Here is a 19241-nt window from a genome sequence, read left to right on the forward strand (position 1 = left end):
GTCACTTTAAAGACGAGGGAAAAAAAAAACGCCAGCCATTTTTCTCCTCCGAAAGCCCAGTTTTATGAAAGGACCATATTTCCCGGGGTTGACACACTTCCGCGATACTCCTTTTTTTGCAATCACGTCTTTCATTCTCATCTGGCGGCGGCTTGCAAAAGGAAAGCGCTGAGTGCAAAATGCCCCACCGCAGACCCTTCCGATTACAGCGGCCCGGTGGTGATTTTTTTTTTGCGGACAACAATACAAAAGAAAAGAAAACATCTGAGGCAAAAAGCGGCACCATTTCCTGTTCCCAGTTTAGTGCGAAACGACGCTCACACAGTCAAATGCCAAATCTTCCTTATGGAAACGCTGATTGCCCAATTGCGGTGGCTGATTACGATGCTAACACTCAAACTGACTCCACCGCCATTGTAATCCTTTTAACTCTTTGACTGCCAGACGTTTTCAGAAACGGGATGTCACCAGTGCCAGCCGATTTAAGCATTTTTGACTGATCTTTCAAGGTCCACAGAAAATTATGTGTTTGGACTATGGAAACACACATACTACCAAATGAAAGATTGGACTCTCATCTTTCATCAGAAAAAAAAGTTTGTTTCTACCTTATTCCGTTTTTCAGTAATCAACAATAGAAAATGGTTAGTTTCACCTCTGTTTTGAAAAAAAAAACAAAACGTATTTTAACGTCTTTGGCACTCCTCCATAGGATTTTACTAAACGTTATTTAATGTTTTTGGCAGTCAAAGAGTTGGGTGCGCATGAAACACAGCCAATCATTTTCAGTTGAAAAAAAAAACAAAGGAAAAAAAAAACATTATCATAGCAGTATTAAACGTCCAATATGCGTCTTTGACTCGAGTTGTATTTCTCAAACCCTTCCCCCCACTCCTCCAACTTAAGATGCGGTCAAAATTCCCTCCGCGGCACCTGTCAGTCTTCCTTGATGAGCTGTCAACTTTGAAACGGCTTCAAGGCGCACGGCAGCACTGCAGGTGTCTCAGAGTCTGACAGCTAGCACAGCCAATCGGCTAAAATTATAGAGAGGGGAAATAAAAAAATATATATCAAGCGCACCCTCGCACTAAATGGCTCTGTCAAAGGGGGGCTGACAAATATAGCAAAGAGCGCTGAAGAAAAATAAAAGTACGGGAGCTGTGTTTGGAGGAAGGTGACCTTTTTTCCGTTGTCCTTCTGCCCTCCACTTTCAAAGTTCTTGTTTGGGAATGTTGCAAAAAAAGCATCTGTTTGTTTTGCTGAAATGTTTAATAGGACCAAGTCAAGCTCCCGGTGACAAATATGATTGGGGCCATGTTGTTGACAAATATCGTTTTTTTCCCAGGCTAAATTTCGTTCTCAGTCTGACCACGAGGTTTAGCGGGTTTTCTGGTAGCAACCCCCGACGACTCGAACATTTTTGCACACCTTTCTACTTCTAATTCTCATGGAATCATGTTGGGTGCTATAACTTGAATCGACACTCATATTGATCAGCTTTATTGTGATTTTAAATCGGTTCCTTTAGTGTTAATGCCTTTAAGTTAGGGGGTGTAACAAAAACCGTCGGAAACTGGAAAATCGTTTTTCGATATAAAAGATGCGTCGATCCGAACCAAATTATTCAATTTTGAAATATATTGAGCTAAGTATCCAATTTTTATTTTGGGTGAGATATATCTTAGAAGGAAATGACAATTTCACAGTACTAACAAGTTCATTTAAATGTATATAAAATAGGGGTGTCAAGCGATTACATTTTTTAATCGTAATTAATCGCATGTCTTCAATAGTTAACTCACGATTAATCGCAAATTTTATATCTGTTCTAAATGTACAATAAAATGTACAATCAAATATTGTTTTCGTAATCTTGTTAACATTAAAGTGGGATTTTTTTTTTTAACAGACAAATAAGGCTGCATCTTTTATTCATTGATACAGTAATTCCATAATAATTCATAAAATGCAGTTAAAATCAAAAAGATGTACCGTACTGTAAAAAAACAAGTATGATATTGATTTGTGTTGAGGTCATTTTTCTGCCACTAGATGGCATAATTGCATTTGCTCAGTGCATTTTTCTTTTCTTATTAAGAGCTACCTAATCTTTAACATGAAGTAACTTGTGAAAGTCTGCACATTTTTAAAACTGTAAAATACAACTTGACATCAGTCTCCACAAATATATGCATCATTATTAAATGTATTACTGCAAAATTTTGACATGGGCGTGTCTGCTGCGTTGCGACTGGAATTCCTCCAGTGTAGGCTTTCCAAGTAAAAAAAAAAAAAGGTTTTAAAGGAACTTTAAATTAACTCAAAATTAACTCAAAATTAACACACTAATTTAATCTAATCATTCCTCTTTCAAATCGAACCCCCCTCGAATTGTTTCACACCCGGCAGACCCCCTACTTTTAGTCTACTTGAATCGAACTCGGGTACAGACCAAACCCACGCAACGAACTCTGGTGTGATTCAGTTCGACGTTGAGAATGGACCCAACCTCAATCTAATTGGCAGATGATCGTGTCACTTAGTGGAAAAACATTGACATGACTAAACAGTAAACCACCAAATATCCATTTTGCTTCCTGTTGTTTATTTACTGTTTATTGTTGAACTCATTAGTCCTTGTAGAAAAACATACGATTTTCTTGCTTGATTTTTATCCACTATTTCATTATCACCTTTAAATGTTGTAATATTTGGCACATTAACCCTGGAGAACCCAAGAACCCTTTTCTTCTTTGGAAAATTATGAATTACACATTAAATGACTGCTATAAGTTCACTGAACACCAAAATATATGTTTTTTCAATTTTATTCCCTAATTTAGGATTAGGGCTAAATTTGACCCTTTTGGGATTTAGGGGTATCATTTCGAAAAATCTGAATAACAAAAACTGTCAGTAAACTATTTATAATTTAAGAAAATAATCAATCAAATACACAGCTGCATTGAACAATATAATTTTTTTTGTTTTATTTGTTGCATTTTAGAACTGGATTTTGACACTTTGGCCAATGGAAACAAGAACACAGGGACAAAATCACTGCTGAAAAAAATAATAATAAAGGTCTTTGATATTTGAGTAGCAGAATTTATAGGGGCCAAATTTGACCCCGTGGGTTCTCCAGGGTTAAAAAGAGTAGTTGTGACATAGAGATCTGCATGGATGAAGATTATGGTCATTTTCCCACATGTTAAAATGACAACGGTCTTCTTTTTTTCAACTAGTTGAGACTCCATTAAGACACATCTAAGCAACAATGAGTTCCACAAAATAAACCCCAATCACATTAGTCGATAAATCGTTTGTGAACCCACATTCTTGTGAGCAACACTTGAGTTCAACGAGACATCAATTCTATATCGGCGTGAAAGCCATTGAAGAGGCCCCCTCACGACATGCATCAATCTTTAAACTTCAAGGAAGGTGGTTTGTGTGTCGACACGTTCCCCTCGTCTACGTCTTGCGTTAAGATTTACACTCGCTCCCAAGGGGATGCAGCTGCCATTTAAAAACGCTGCCACACAGATATGTGCGCACCGGCGAGCCCCTGGGATCCGTAAAGTACCAAAGCAAAGGTAAAGAGCGTCCAAAAAAAACGGCGTCTTCAAGCGTGAAGCACGAAATAACGCTTTACTCGCGACCAGGCTTTGAGGAAGATCGCTGGCGCGTCACCTAAAGTATCCAGCCGGGTTCTATCCGTTCATTTTTTCCATAGGGAGCCCCGCCCTCGTATTTGCTGATAAATTGAAAGGGTTTGCTCAAGCGGCCGTCTTGACCTTTAGCGTTGGGAGTGCTACTTAAGCAGTTTGTGATCTCCCCTGAGACGAGCACTCTGAAGCCAGGAGAGCTTGTGTGCTTTACAAACTTGTTAGGAGGAAGCTGAGACGTAGGTCGTTTTCTTCCAGCCCCCCCCCAGGCCCTTGCTTGATTCGGTAAATATCACTAAAATGTCTTCAGGGTGTCGAAAAACAGCTTTTTATCTCAAATCGCAAGCGTCATGTTGTGAAAGTTGCATTGTGCTAACCAGATGTGGTCTTCTCGTGAGAATTTAGTAATAGAGTTTAAGCACGCTATTATATTCACAACTGGACTATTTTCACGAACATTCCAGAGCTTTACTAGAAATGATATTAAAAAAAAAAAAAAAACTCTACTAAACTCACTGTACTGTGTGTAAGATACTGATGGACAGAAAACAACCAACAACCAGTAGAGTAGTAGTAGAGATGTCTGATACCACAAATTTTCAAACACATACCAGTACTCAAATCGAGTAGTCATTGATATCAAGAACAGATACCACTTGTTGTTTTGATACACAAACTTTCCCGCAAAAACAATAGACAGATCTCAATAAATTCTTTTGTCTTTTGCATGAAATTAATGACTTTTTTTTCTCCCCCCAACATCGGCCATCCAGATTATCTTAACTCATTCACTTCCAGTTATTTTCACTGAAGCAACCCCCCTTCGCTCCCGGCTGTTTTACTGGATTTTGACAGATTTTTTTGCAAAGCCCACAGAATATTGCTATTAAAAACATGAAAGCTACCAAAAAAAAAAAAAGATTAGAGTCTCTTCTTTCATCAGGAGGTGTTTCTTTTCTGCAGCAATTAGCATTAGAATATAGCTAAGTTTCACCATTATTCACAAATCAGTTTAAAACACAAGGAAAAGGAGCTTTCTGCAACATGGCCTCTTATTCTCTGTTGCCACCTGCTGGTCGTTTTTGTAACAACTACCATTGCTTTAAGTGTACTCTTCAGTCCAGAGGCTGCATCAAAGCCTTCTGTATGCTCTAACATAAAAAAAATAAAAAACATATAAATATGTTTTTTGGGACCATGGCAATATTAAACAATTTGTATACGTTTTAGGGAGCAAATGAGTTAATGGGGTAAGCTGTGTTAACACACACTTTTATGCCTCTTTTGGAAAGGGATAAGCAAATAATATATATAAAAAAAAATTGGTGGAACATTCAAATAAATTCTATTGGCTTTGAGAGCTATTCCATAATCGCTCTTTAAAAGCCAACAACTGCGTATGAGGGTGCAGAAATGGTCTCATATGATAAAAATAATATCAACTAAATGTAGAGTGAAAGCCAGCTGAGAATAAGAACAAAAACAAAAATAAGTAAAATGACTCAGCTGTCTCTAAAGCATCCAAGTCTGGCTCATGTTAGCTTCCTCGTCTTTGGGCCAGATAACAGACATGAAAATCTGGAGCTGACCCACCTCCAGCCATTTCTTAAAATATGATATGAATCAAACTCTCCTCCTACCATTTTCACAAAAAAAACACTCACACGATTATTTCCTTTTCTGCTAGGACTGCGGTCCTCTCTTCTACCGCTGCCCTCGTAAGCTCACTATGTTGGAAAAAAAGCCCGCCATGAGCCCAACAAAGAGAAACCCCAGGTGACATACAGTTCATCCCGACAGGACCTTAAAGGAAAGCATCGACCACCCTGCTCACTAAAGAGAAATATGTCTATTCCCTCAACCCGCGAGCTGCTGCCAATACGATCCAATTGTGGGCCAACAGTCATTATTTCTGTAAAAAATGGCGCCGACAGACATGCATTGTTGCGCATTGTTAAAATACTGCAGGACACCAAGCAAAAGCCTTTTGACCTTGTGTAGCTCGGGAAGAGCGATCGCTCCCTGGATACAAAGAAATCAATATTCTGCATTTAGCTGTCGAGGGGTCTTTTGTTAAATGGACAAACATTCCCATATGAGTGTTGACAATGAATACAGTTGCTGCCAATTATATATATTTCCCCCAAAAAAGTATGTACTACGCAACCCATCTTAAGAGCTGTTTAAAGGGAATTTAGCGATCACCTTTAGAAAACTACGCCAAAGTCAAACGGGAGACAAAAACATCATTAACACAGAGATCATCGGAGCATGAACGCCTCCAATTAGCTCCCGCTAAGCTATTGGATCGTAAATAAAGTTCAAAACTGATTGATATTGGCAAAATTCAAACAAACCTGTTCATTTTCCCCCCTTTGTCAATTTGGAAACATTCAGACTCTCTGACGAGCTTGAATTCATGATCTCCATCATTTCACGATATCAATGAGTTGAGGGGAGATCGGAAAAACTTACTTCTGTCCGTGATTGGTGTAGTTGTTGTCGTAGGACTCGTATCCTTGGTCATCATACGCAGTTCCATAGCCGTTGTCGTAGTCCTGAAACAAAGATTCCGACAATGACTCAAAAGGAAACAAAGAGTTGACCTCGAGAAAGTGATAAGCCGAGTGATGACATCTGAAGACTTTCACTTGTATAACGCTTTTTCTTCCTTAACTAATCAAAGCACTTTAACCCGTGCCCGTTATTTTGTTTTGATTAAATTCTTGTAAATTTTGCCAAAATCAGACTTTTCCTTTGAAGTGTGATAACTTAGTCATTTGTGAATATTTTTTTCACTTTCAACCGCTCAAAATGTTCACTGGCATCAGACCTATCTATACATATATAGTTAAAAAAAAGAAATAAGTTTTTTTAATGTCCCCTATGGACAATAATAGCAGCATTATGTTAATAGCAAGACTAACTATGCTGTATACATATATATATATACATACATATATATATATATATATATATATATATATATATATATATATATACACACATACATATAAAATAAAAGATTAATTTGAATATTTCATATGACATAGTTAGAGGCTCAAACAAGTCCATAAGTCATGACAATATATTTTTTTATGCATGCCCAGTTTTTACACAATGGCATTTTTCTGAATAGCACAAAGTTCTTGTCATTTTGTCCCAAATCAGGCTTTTCCTTTGAAGTGTGATAACTTAGTCATTTATAAATATTTTTTTCACTTTCAACCGCTCAAAATGTTCAGTGGCATCAGACCTAGCTATACATATATAGTTTTTATTTTTATTTTTATTTTTTAATGCCCCCTATGGACAATAATAGCAGTATTATGCTAATAGCAAGACTAACTATGCTGTATATATATATATATATATATATATATATATATATATATATATATATAAAATAAAAGACTAATTTGAATACTTCATATGACATAGTTAGAGGCTCAAACAAGTCCATAAGTCATAACAATAGAATTTTTTATGCATGCCCAGTTTTTACACAATGGCATTTTTCTGAATAGCACAAAGTTCTTGTCATTTTCTCCCAAATCAGGCTTTTCCTTTGACGTGTGATAACTTAGTCATTTATAAATATATTTTTCACTTTCAACCGCTCAAAATGTTCAGTGGCATCAGACCTATCTATACATATACAGTTTATTTTTCAAGTTTTTTTTAATGCCCCCCTGTTGTTACTTTGTATTTTTGTATATAAAGACTATTTGCCAACTCCCATGTCCTGTCTGCATTTTGGTTCCTAAATCCCAACCTCACGTGACAACAGGAGGGAGACATTAGACAATAATTGAATCCAAAAGTCTTAAAAATAATGTATCCTTTTTACATCAATACAGGCCAAACTGCTTACTACGCTTGAACCACTAGAGCAGCGACTGCATATTCTTTGTGTCAAATGAGTGACAGCGGGATGGAAGGACGCATGCGGCGGTCACGTCTCATCACCACCTCAAAGCCTGAGCCTCGAACATCTGTTTGGACTCTGGCAATGTACAACCGTCCACCGCTCTTCATGGCACACGCACACGCCCTCCGCCAAGAGAAACATCAAAGCCAACCGCTGCCGCACCCGTCCTAATTCCGGATAAACGGGACTTATGCTCCACAAAAGGTTTCGACCCCTGGCGACATGTCTCATATCCCCCCCCTCCTCGCACACTTCTAGGCTAATTCCATCTGCGCCAGATTTGCATGCATGAAATTAATGTCTGTAAGATTTAGCCCCACAAGAAATGCTCATCACATCCGCTTTATTATTAAGGTACTAATGCCTGATTACAAGTGCACTTTTTTTTTTCTTCCAAAATGACAGTTCAAATTGAGTCTTTTATCATGAAGTCTCCTGGAGAAAACTGAGGAATTTTAGGACTTAGATGTAGAAAGTTCTTCAATATGTTTAGTTTAGTCGGCAATGGAATGAATGGTGGTCAGTGAAAGAGATTTACTTGTGTATGGGGCAAGTTTGGGTCTGAAGTTGAAAAAGTGATCTTAGGTCATATTTTTTTCCAATTTGCTTTCATTATTTTATTGTATTTTTTTTAAACCGTAATTGGCTGGGGACCTCACCTCTCACATAAAGTCAGCTGGGATATGAGCCGGCTCAACTGTGACCTTAACAAGGCGAAGCACGATTTAAATAAATAAATAAAAAAAAATCTAATGAAAAAATAAAACAGATGGATGTATTAATCTGCTTTTGCAATGAGTTTGGCAAAATGTGTTTAGTCAGCAAAAGTACATTTTACACTGCTTAAAATGAAATTTGCATCGTCCCAAGAATCCAAATGGACTAAATACACAATTTATTGCTTTAACACTGAGATATTCTCTACATTAACTATACAACTGACGTTAACTAATTGCAACAAAAATGGATCAAAAAGCTATTTCCCAAGTGTGCCTGTTAGATGATCAATAAAACAGTTTACAGCATTATACTCTGACAATCGGTGGTAAAAAATAAATACAATTTGACCAGCCAACCTTTTCAAATCGTTGCTCATAGCTATGATGAATTCACATTGCAATAGAGCAGCAGCATGGCGTAATCCATCACAAATATACATCCACATGTCATCATTGGGGTCACGGGGGAGCTGGAGCTTTTACCGGCTGACTTGGGGTGAAAGGTGGCGGACACGCTGTAGTGGTCACCGGCCAATTGCAGCTCATATACAGACAACTAACCAATCATACTCACATTCACCTCTATGGACTACGGAGCGTGTATTGAAAAATGGAAAGGCACTGAAATCAGCCGAGCAAAGAATTATTTATTGTTTATATTTATATATATATTTAAGTGATTTAGTACAACTACTATATAAGAGCTTTCTGTTAAAGGCAAATAGTTTAGAATTGTCAAGATTTTGGGGTGGCCCCTGCCCTGTAAACCCACTAGACTAGATCCACCCCTGCACGGAATTTCAACCAAATCTCATCTCCACATTCAAAACTAAAACTAAACTGATGATTATTAATATGCATAAATCGGACCTCGGCAAGGAGCAGAAAGTGGAATTGTTATTATTATTATTAATATTTTAGTCATAAAAAGTAAAGCCTTTTTCTTCTTAGCCTTGCGGATCGTATCAAATGTCCATTTTAGTACATGTTGCAGGCCGCTGCAAATTGATGGCGGGCCGCAAATGGCCCCGCAGGCCGTAGTTTGGACCCTTTTGACATAAATTATTCGATTAAACCAGAACCTCAGGATTGCAAGGCAGACATGCAAACAATTCGTCCACCTGAAATTGCTTTTAATATAATCCTAGGAAAACAATTTGGGGGATTTGCTATAAAGGGTTAAATGTTTATTATGTGACGTGTTGAATTAACCTATGGATGTGATACACAAACGAGTGGCATTAAGAAAATTCTATTAGCATCATTGCCCAACAAATTGTCTGCCACTCCACTCCCTCCACAAGCGAACAAAACACAAACCTAGATATTAAATCGCAATTGCGTCCGGGAAGTGAGTGGCTTATCTCAGCGTTCCCCGAGTCACTTAAACCGACAGGCTGCTGAATTAAACAATGTAAAATGCCAGAAATGTCAGTGTGATATCAAATCTTTTTGGTCAAAAATAATATTTGTTCCCGTTTCCAAACTCCAAGCAGTGCTTATTGTCATTGTTTTAAAAGTTATAAGCTCTGCGTGCAGGCTTGTAAAAATAAATAAATAAGTAAAATAAAAAAAATGTTATGAATATTGGATAAGCGGCGACACAAAAAGTAAAATCATGTAGCACAGCGGTGAAAACACAGTCTTAGCTGTCAACTGAAAACACTCAGTATATTTACAGTCAAAGGGTGCACTGGATAACAAAATCAACTGTCACGTATGAAAAGGCATACAAAAAAAAAACAGAATAAGGACAAAATAATATGAATATAGAGCACACATGCAGTTAATTTCACTTGGCATGTCAAAATGGTCGCAAAAACAGAACAATACACAGCTGCCTTAACTTCAGAGAAATATTTACATTTTCACGCTTTTCTCAAGAGGAAATATGGCGCTTTGATACAAAATTAATGTATGAACCAGATATTATAGTTTGCCATATGGTCATTTGATCATAAATTAATGAGACGATTGTTTTTTCCATTTTAGCTCTTGTTAGAATGCAGATGCAAGAATAATAGTTATCCAACTTTAAAGTTAGTTATAGATTATATATCAATATGCTCACCATGAGAATTGAGTTGAAAAACTCTGCATAATGTATTCAAACTGGACTATTTTCCAACAACATGAGTCACACGGTTTTTGCATGAGCTTTGTGCATATTTTCAAGTCCCACCAATCAGATACATCTGTTTTATACTAATTGCCTTGTGAAATGGGACGAAACCCCCGAGAGAACGAGTCTGACTATGAATTGGTTTCACATTCTGCACTGCCAAAAAGTGGTTAAACAATGGACTTGTTGAGTGTTTATTATGTCTTTAATTGCATCCCCGTTGAGTTAGAAAGTACTTTGAGGTGATTTAAGGTGAATTCTCGCTGCGGACTCGACTCGCTGGCTGGTTGTGGAGGTTTAAATCAATGAATATTTCAAGTGGGTCAACGTGTACAAAACTGTGCTTATGAGAGGAGCGTGTGTGTGGCGACCTATTTCAGTGGAAGTATCCAATAAAATGTTGGTCCTCCCGCTCTATATTATGGAAATAACATGCCCGCTTTTGACACCTAACTATGGTGGTAATATTGTTTATACAACAATAACAAACCAGTTCAGGGTGTGCCCCGCCTACCGCCCGAAGCCGGCTGGGGTATGCTCCGTTTTCGAAACCGTGACTCTTCAAAGTTCAATCATTTCAGCAGTTTGTCACGAAAATTGTTAGATTCCTCATGATTATAGCATAAAAATATATCGGTACAGAGAACATTGTGTGCATGAAGGGCCTCAACATCTGAAAATGAGTACTCTGAGCAAGGCACTGTCAGTGTAAACAGTTCCCCGGATGATGCACTGCAGTTGTATAACCTTGTGCTAAGGTCCATATTAACCTTTAAAAGTGTTATTGTCATTTATTAGAGCTCAGTTCCCTTTACAAGAGCGAGCTAAGGTCGACTGATAAATCACATTGTCGGAGGGATTCTTTTCTTCAGTGTGGAGCGCGTGGAAAATTGTTTGAAATAAGACGGATGAAATACGGCGAGCGAAGCCATTGAGATATCCGATATCCCCTTTTACTCGAAATATCTTGGCGAGCACAATAGCGCAACACGCCTGCAACACTGCTGTGTCCCCGAACACTAGACAGGATTAGTGTGACAGTGAATGGTTGGGGGCGGAGGGGAGTGCTGGTGGAGGTGGTGGTGGTGGTGGTGGGGGTTATTGGATGGGGCAGAGGCGGCAAAAGGGAGGCAGATAGCGCTCCCTAAGTGACTCTTTCATTTGTATGCCAGAGGACGGCTGAGAGGCGTGTTGTTAAAAGATAAGGGGCGGCCTCTGAGGCCACTAAAGACGAACAGAGGGCTCGCTTCTGTGTGTTACTACGGCGCTATCACAGCTGCTCCTCTGTGCTCCGCAACAACACCGCAGCAGATAGGACGACATCGATATGCTCCCCCGCACAAGGCTTGACTTAATTTTGAAAATCAATCTATTTCTTCAAATGGTGGACAGGGATGTTTATTTACTTAACTGCAAGAGAGTACTAGGTGTTTATTTCAGGTAAGGTGTTGAAAAACTAACATTTTCTTTGTACAAATCCGTATTAAATATTTCCCATTGGACTGTCTATATGTAATCATCAACTCCCACCATAAACTTCAGCTTTACAGATGCCACATCTGAGTGGTGTGGTAAAATAAAAATAAAAAAAATAAAAATAAATACAAAAATTGGGTAAAAAATAAAATAAAAATGGACCCGGCCCAACTTTGAGTTGTACAACCCATAAAATTGGGTCAAAATTAAATTAAAAACCTACAAAGCGTGCATTTTTGGGATGTTTAGTGGGTTATTCATTTGACCCAACTATTTGGGTTAATTGAATAACCCGATTGAATTGGGTCAGAAATAAACCGAACCATACTTTTTGAGTTATTAAACCCAAGAAATTGAGTTAAATAAAATGAATAGCCCACAAAGCAACCCAATTTCTTAGGTTGTTTTGTGGGTTATTTATTTGACTCAACTTGTCGGGTTAACTGAACAACCCAGGTCATTGGGTCATTCATTTGACCTAATGTTTTGCGTTCATCGAATAACCCAATTAAATTGTGTCAAAAATGAACTGACCCAACTTTTTACGTTATTAATCCCAAGAAATTGGGTCAAATTAATAACCTAGAAAGCAAACCAATTTCTTGGGTTATTTTGTGGGTTGATGCATCACAACATTTTGGGTTAATTGGATATCCCAATTCCACTTGGTTATTCATTTGGTCCAACTTTTTGGGTTATTTGAATAACCCGATTTAATTGGGTTATAACTGAACTGACAACTGAGTTATTTAACCCTTAAAAGTAGGTGAAATTAAATTAATAACCCACAAAAAAAATTGGGGGAGATTGACCCAACTTTTTGGGTTAATTGCACATCCCAAAAAGTTGGGTCACACCCTTTTTCTTGTTTTTAGAGTGCGCTTCTCAAGTTCATTGTAGACTAAATTGACCATAGACATGAATGTGTTTAAATAGTTTGTGTGTTTGCAGTTCAGCCCTGCCTCTCACCAGCTAGAGTGGACATAAAAAGTCTACACACCCCTGTTCAGATGGCGGGTTTTTGAGATAGGCCGAGATGAACCCTTCTTAAAACCGACTGTCCATCTTGATTGATAAAATGAAATGGCATATTGGGAGTCATCACCACCATTTAAAGTGTTTCTGAAAAATACTAAATAAAGTTCAGATGTTCTCATAGGCTTTAACTAAACATTTGTTACAGCCACTGTATTACTTTGTCGAGTTCCTGCATGTTACTATACTGTACAACGATGACTGACAATTTCAGATAATGGGGTTTAAAAAGTGCTCTCATGTCTCACATAAATGCAAGGAAAACTGATTTTGTGACAAATGTCCTGATTCATTCTGAGGTCGCCCTCTTTTTTTTCCCCCAAGTCTTAGTTAAGTCGCATCTGAATCAAAAGCTTATTCACATCTGCCCGGCGCTTGGTAGGAAGCTCAAGCCATTAATGAAACAACCCTGCAGAAATCCCCACGCACTGAAAAAGATGAAATGAAATAGCGCTGCCTCAGCCTCACCTCCGGGCCACGGTACATCCGGGACGGGCCACCAGCCCATCAATTACACCCATACGGCTCGCCGTTCGATTGCACACCTACACTGGGAGGCATTTTAGATCAAAATGTAACATTTTGCTCACGCTGACCAGTGGATGACCTGCGTGCCGCAGCAGTGGAATGGAATGAGCAAACGCAAAGGACTTCAACCCATCATCCACCCACCTATGTGGGCCATCAGTTGGTCCAATAATCCATCTGTATGTGCATATATTTGCCAATTCATTTATATGTACATGCAACCCACTCACTCATCCATCTGTCCAACAGTCCATCCATTTAGCTCAACCACTTTAAAGTCCAGCCATTCATCTGGCTGGTCATTTATATCGCCACTCATTCAAGATTTAGTAAATGAGCACGAGGGAAGGAAAGAAAAGGGGGAAAAAAAACAAAGCGTAAGCAATAAAATGACAAAAGGGGCTGAGACGAACAGGATGCAATTAGCACAGCTTGACTCCCAACAGAGCTAAACATGTACAGCTTGGCCTGAGGGACATGAGGAAAACATTTTTTTTTTTTCACGTGTGTGTATGAGTGTGAAGTGGTATCGGGATTGAACAAGCAACAAAAATACACGTGATTTTTTTTTTTCAATTTCCAAAAGAGCTTCACGTCCACAGTCAATGTACTGCATTTTGTGTCCTCGCCACTGCTACAGTATGACATGGAATGTGAATGCGAGTGTATCAGATTGGCGCATCTGCAACGAGCGGGCGATGGCATCTGCGGCGTTCCGTGCGGCAGCAATTGAATTTTAAGTCATTTCGTAATTGGGTCTCCCAGGCAGAAACTGAATCTTCGACATTAGTGGATTATGCAAAACACAAGGCCTTTGAGGAAAAAGGAAGAATCATCCATCAATCTTTACATTTTTACAACTAGTCACCAGGAAGAAGCCTTTAAAAACATATGCACTAGTTAATACATTAACTAGGGTGCCGTAGGAGAATGACTGTAACCTCTTACTAGTTTTGTTTTTAATTATTTTCCACTACTGCCTTCGCTTACCGTATAAAATTTCTGCTAACTACATCTAGTAAGAAAATTTTGGCATACTAGTAGAACAATTACATGCTACTAGTTAGGCAAAACTGTGTACTTATTTACAGTACATCTGTCCTACTAATACTACTACCACTGATGTTACTACTACTACTACCATTCGACCCTGCGGCTAATACAAAGGTGCGGCTTATCCTAATTATGGGGAAAAAAAGTAGCGGGAACTCGTTGCGGTAACGTTAAAACACCTGTGGCTTACAGTCGGGTGCGGCTTATAGATCAGAAATTACTTCAGAGTAGTGGATTGATCATGGCATACTAGTAGCACAACTCTCTTACGTGTAAAACAATTTTCCACCAACGTCTCCGCCACTACTGAAGGATATTTCTGTAAATTAGTAGGACCATTTTGGCATACGAGTAGAACAATTACATGCTACTAGTTAGGCAAAACTGTGTACTTATTTACATCTGTCCTACTAATACTACTACCACTGATGTTAACTACAGTAATTTCTGGACTACAAGTCGCTACTTTTTTCACTTTCATTCGACCCTGCGGCTAATACAAAGGTGCGCCTTATCCTAATTATGGGGGAAAAAAGTAGCGGGAACTCGTTGCGGTAACATTAAAACACCTGTGGCTTACAGTCGGGTGCAGCTTATAGATCAGAAATGACTTCAGAGTAGTGGATTGATCATGGCATACTAGTAGCACAACTCTCTGACTTGTAAAACAATTTTCCACCAACGTCTCCGCCACTACTGATGGATATTTCTGTAAATTAGTAGGACCATTTTGGCATACTAGTAGAACAATTACATGCTACTAGTTAGGCAAAACTGTGTACTTATTTACATCTGTCCTACTAATACTACTACCACTGATAACTACAGTAATTTCTGGACTACAAGTCGCTACTTTTTTCACTTTCATTCGACCCTGCGGCTAATACAAAGGTGCGCCTTATCCTAATTATGGGGAAAAAAAGTAGCGGGAACTCGTTGCGGTAACATTAAAACACCTGTGGCTTACAGTCGGGTGCGGCTTATAGATCAGAAATGACTTCAGAGTAGTGGATTGATCATGGCATACTAGTAGCACATCTCTCACGTGTAAAACTATTTTCCACCAACGTCTTCCACTATATTTCTGTAAATTAGTAGGACCATTTTGGCATACTAGTTGAGCAACTAGATGTTACCAGTGCGGCGAAATAACTAGTGGGCTTTCTGGTAATTAGTGTGTGAAACATGCTTACTAGTTGTGTACCAATACAGCACATTATTTTAGCAGTAACTTCGTAATTGAATTGCATGCTAGCTGGAAAAGTAGAGTGGGGGAAAAAACATTACTAGTATGACAGTTGTTCCACTAGTATACACCGGCATGCTACATTGGGAGTACTAGTATATATATGGACTTTATTCAAGGATAAAAAAAAATGTTTTCCAGAGGCTAAACCTAAAATGGGCTAATTTTAGCAAGACAAGGAATACGGTGTGTAAACTGACACATGGAAACGTAGTTGTAAATTGTGGGGGAAAAAAATGCATAGCGTGTCTTCTTTAATAAAAAGAGCAACTGGAGAATATTTCACAAGCCCATGGATGAATGCGTATTAAACCGCGAGCAAAAGCGGCAGCATCCCTTTGTCATGTCACTGATGACTACAAAAGCGGTTTGTCAGCACCTGAAGGGGAAGCGCTTGTCTTGCGACGGTGATGTATTCCGATAACACGGCGCAACTCATTCTGCCTCTAATTTACCGTGATGTGCTTAGATTTATCATCTGGCAGATGCCGGGCTCGTTTTTTTTTTTTTTTTTTCTGTCCCCCACCAGATACACAGGTGCCGGTGTCGGGGGATGTCGTTTACAACGGTGACAATGATGGGAAACAGCTGGTTCAGGAGTCATTCTCTCGACCTCCGCGCATTTGAATTGCGACCCGCTGAATAAACCTGTCACATGTGCTTAGGCGAGGGGCCGCTGCGGTAATATTCCGTGTCGGGCCATCTCCACTCTTGCATCTTTTAAATATATCATGTTGGCCCCGTGCAGCTTGATAGAGCGGCAGAGGACTTTTTCGGGAAATGCAGAAAAGCTATCACTTAATCTTTTGGAGATTTAGATATCACACATCTTTTTTTTTTTTTTTTTGACTGTGCAGGCAAGAAATATACCCCAATAAATTCTCCTTCCCATACTTCATGCTGCAACGCAATGCAGTGCAATTCCAAACTACAATCCAGCTGACTTTAGGGAAAAAGGTGCATATAATGGTTGATCTGGTACTTTGAAGTTACTTAGAATCAGGCAAAATTAAGTCAGTATAAGTCACAATTATAGTCGACTGTGGATTTCCACTTTAGCACATGGATGTGTAATTGTGTATACATCCAGTAGTCATGTGATGTAAAGTAAAGTATTCCGTCAATTATTATACATTAATGTTTTTAAAATGACATTTATATACATTTTAGATTTTACTAAAGTTTTTTTTATTTATTTTTTATCACAGTCAACATTCATCAAATTCAGTGTGGCTATTGATATGTCGGTGACATCAGCACAACTGAAAATGCAGCAAATACCGTAATTATTCATTTATATTTTGTTTTTGACAAAGTGATACATAGTAGGGATTGTAGTGGAATATTCAATTTTTCTACTGTAAACTATGCAAATGCCTTGAATGACTAAAAAATGTTTGCCCCCCCCCAAAAAAAAAATAAGATGCCAAATCATTTAGTGGTATTATACAGGGAGCTTAATCACATATGGTTATTAAAAGTACAACATTCAAAAGCTGTTTCAAACAGAGTTAGAGATTTAAAATCAAAGTAAAGAAGAAAAAAAAAAGCGCCCTAAAAATTACCAAAAGGAGTGCAAGAGCACAATTTTCAAAAACATGATTTTAAAAATACTTCAACAGACCTGAATGACCTTAATAGGTATGAGAAAAGAGTATACCGGTAGATTTTAAACTGGATTTAAAAGCATTTACAGCTTTATTCATTCATATTATTTACTAATTTAATTTAATAAGGGATACCAATAAATAATAGACCGTATTATATACAAAAAGCATTTTGCTTTAGGGTGATTTTTTTTGTTTGTTTGGGGGCGTTATTATACACGGGTGCGTTTTATTCACAGGATTTTACGTTAATCGTTAATCGTGTCAGCTCACCCACCTGCTACCGTTGCCAGACTAGAATGCTCTCTGGAGCAGCTAAATGTTTAGCTAACAAGGCAAGACTTCATACACATCCGCGCGGGTCTGCTAGCATGAAAATTAACTGGTTGTGGATGCGCATAGCGGTTAGCCTCGTTAGCTTTGTTTTTTTCCCGATCGCCGCTAGTCTAAAAATATTCATAGCAGCAGAACGACGGGGACTGGCTACGAGGAACAAAAGAGGCGGCTTTTGCTATTCATAGCAGATCTTTGGTCCCGACTCCCTACCCTGTAAATTGTGCGAAAATACGAGTTAACACTTTTCATAGCTGACATCATAATGTTCTTCTTCAGACCACAAACTAGTCCGCATCAATTACTTACATATTCGTCATAAGTGTCCTGGACAATGGGTGGCGCTGATCTGTATCCTGTTGCTGGGGGGGCCCCCCTGGCTCGTTGCACCCCCCTCCCCCTGGCAGACGGTGTGCGACTGGGCGGGGCCCCCCTGGGCGCCGCTCCTCTGGGCATGGCCGCATGCAAAGGGGGTACTCCTCCTCGACTCCTGACAAATCACAAACGTTTAGCTGAATGTGCATAAAAGCACAAATCAAGTTTTTGCATGACCAAGCACAACGTGGTCAGAAAAATGGACGCATGTGTGCTGTGTCAACATTTCGGTTAAGCATTTAAGGATATTGTTACACTCATAGTATTGTATATCATCAATATATTGAAGCTGACGTCAAAAGGAAGATTAAAAAGTATTGGGCCTAAAATTGAACCTTGAGGAACCCCACATTTAATTATGGGACTGCTGAAAGCAGCACATATTACTCTCCACCCTAGAAAATCCCGAGATTTTTCCGCAAAAATGCGGCCCGTACCGTAGATCGCACCGGGACAAATGAGGTATCAAACGATGCGGCTCGATCTGACTCGGTGCGGCATTACTTTTCTAGGAATTCCGAGTTACCATGGCGACGCAATTCCCAAAAAACTCCCATAGGAAATGAATGGAGAAAGGGGGAACAAATTACAGATCAAGCACCTTTTTCCAAGACACGCTGCGCACGCATACGTTATCCGACCGATACGAATTTTAGCTCATTTTGTAGGAATTTTTCCCATCTTTAGCTCAGTGTCGAAATCTTTTTTAAGGAATGTAAGCTCTCCCCTCTGTGCGGGTTCAAAGACAGTGAGCAAACAGCAGACGAATAGCCTTCTGCCATTGTTGTGTATTGCAAGTGCCAGAGTGGAGCAATTAACTTTAGAGTGGCGGGAACAAATAAATGTACTTCCAAAAGTTTCACTTCAACTCGTCACCATGGCCACAATCTTTGCTCACTAGACATCAAATTCTCACATTTTGTAGTCACGAGTGTCTTCTTTCAGACAAACTAACTTTTATTTGGCTAAGGTGTCATTTAGTATCTTTATTTTCACTTTATGCGAGGACAAGTCGGACGAACTCGCCTATCTCTTCCATGTTAAATTCAGGCGCCTTTACCCCTGCATTTCTGATAAATCATAAGTTTTCAACCTGCTCTCATTTGGTCATTTTTGATCCGATTAAAAAAATAAGAACATGCTCGTGT

At 38.9% G+C, this 19241-nt stretch overlaps 1 protein-coding gene across 2 annotated transcripts in view; it reads right to left on the reverse strand.

Moving 5' to 3' along the window:
* The window catches only part of khdrbs3 (KH domain containing, RNA binding, signal transduction associated 3), a 106885-nt gene that overhangs the window by 17300 nt on the left and 70344 nt on the right, over window positions 1-19241 (reverse strand). For both annotated transcript variants that reach the window (XR_013289029.1, XM_077549498.1), the window contains exons 6-7: window positions 18028-18208; window positions 6144-6226 (exon numbers count right to left, since the gene is read on the reverse strand). Coding sequence is in view for 1 of the 2 variants with exons in the window: in XM_077549498.1 (XP_077405624.1) it covers window positions 6144-6226; window positions 18028-18208 (264 nt within the window). In the remaining variant the exon portion in view is untranslated. The remainder of the gene's footprint in view (window positions 1-6143; window positions 6227-18027; window positions 18209-19241) is intronic.

The sequence above is a fragment of the Vanacampus margaritifer genome, chromosome 17 (genome assembly GCF_051991255.1).
Source record: "Vanacampus margaritifer isolate UIUO_Vmar chromosome 17, RoL_Vmar_1.0, whole genome shotgun sequence".
Lineage (NCBI taxonomy): Eukaryota > Metazoa > Chordata > Actinopteri > Syngnathiformes > Syngnathidae > Vanacampus > Vanacampus margaritifer.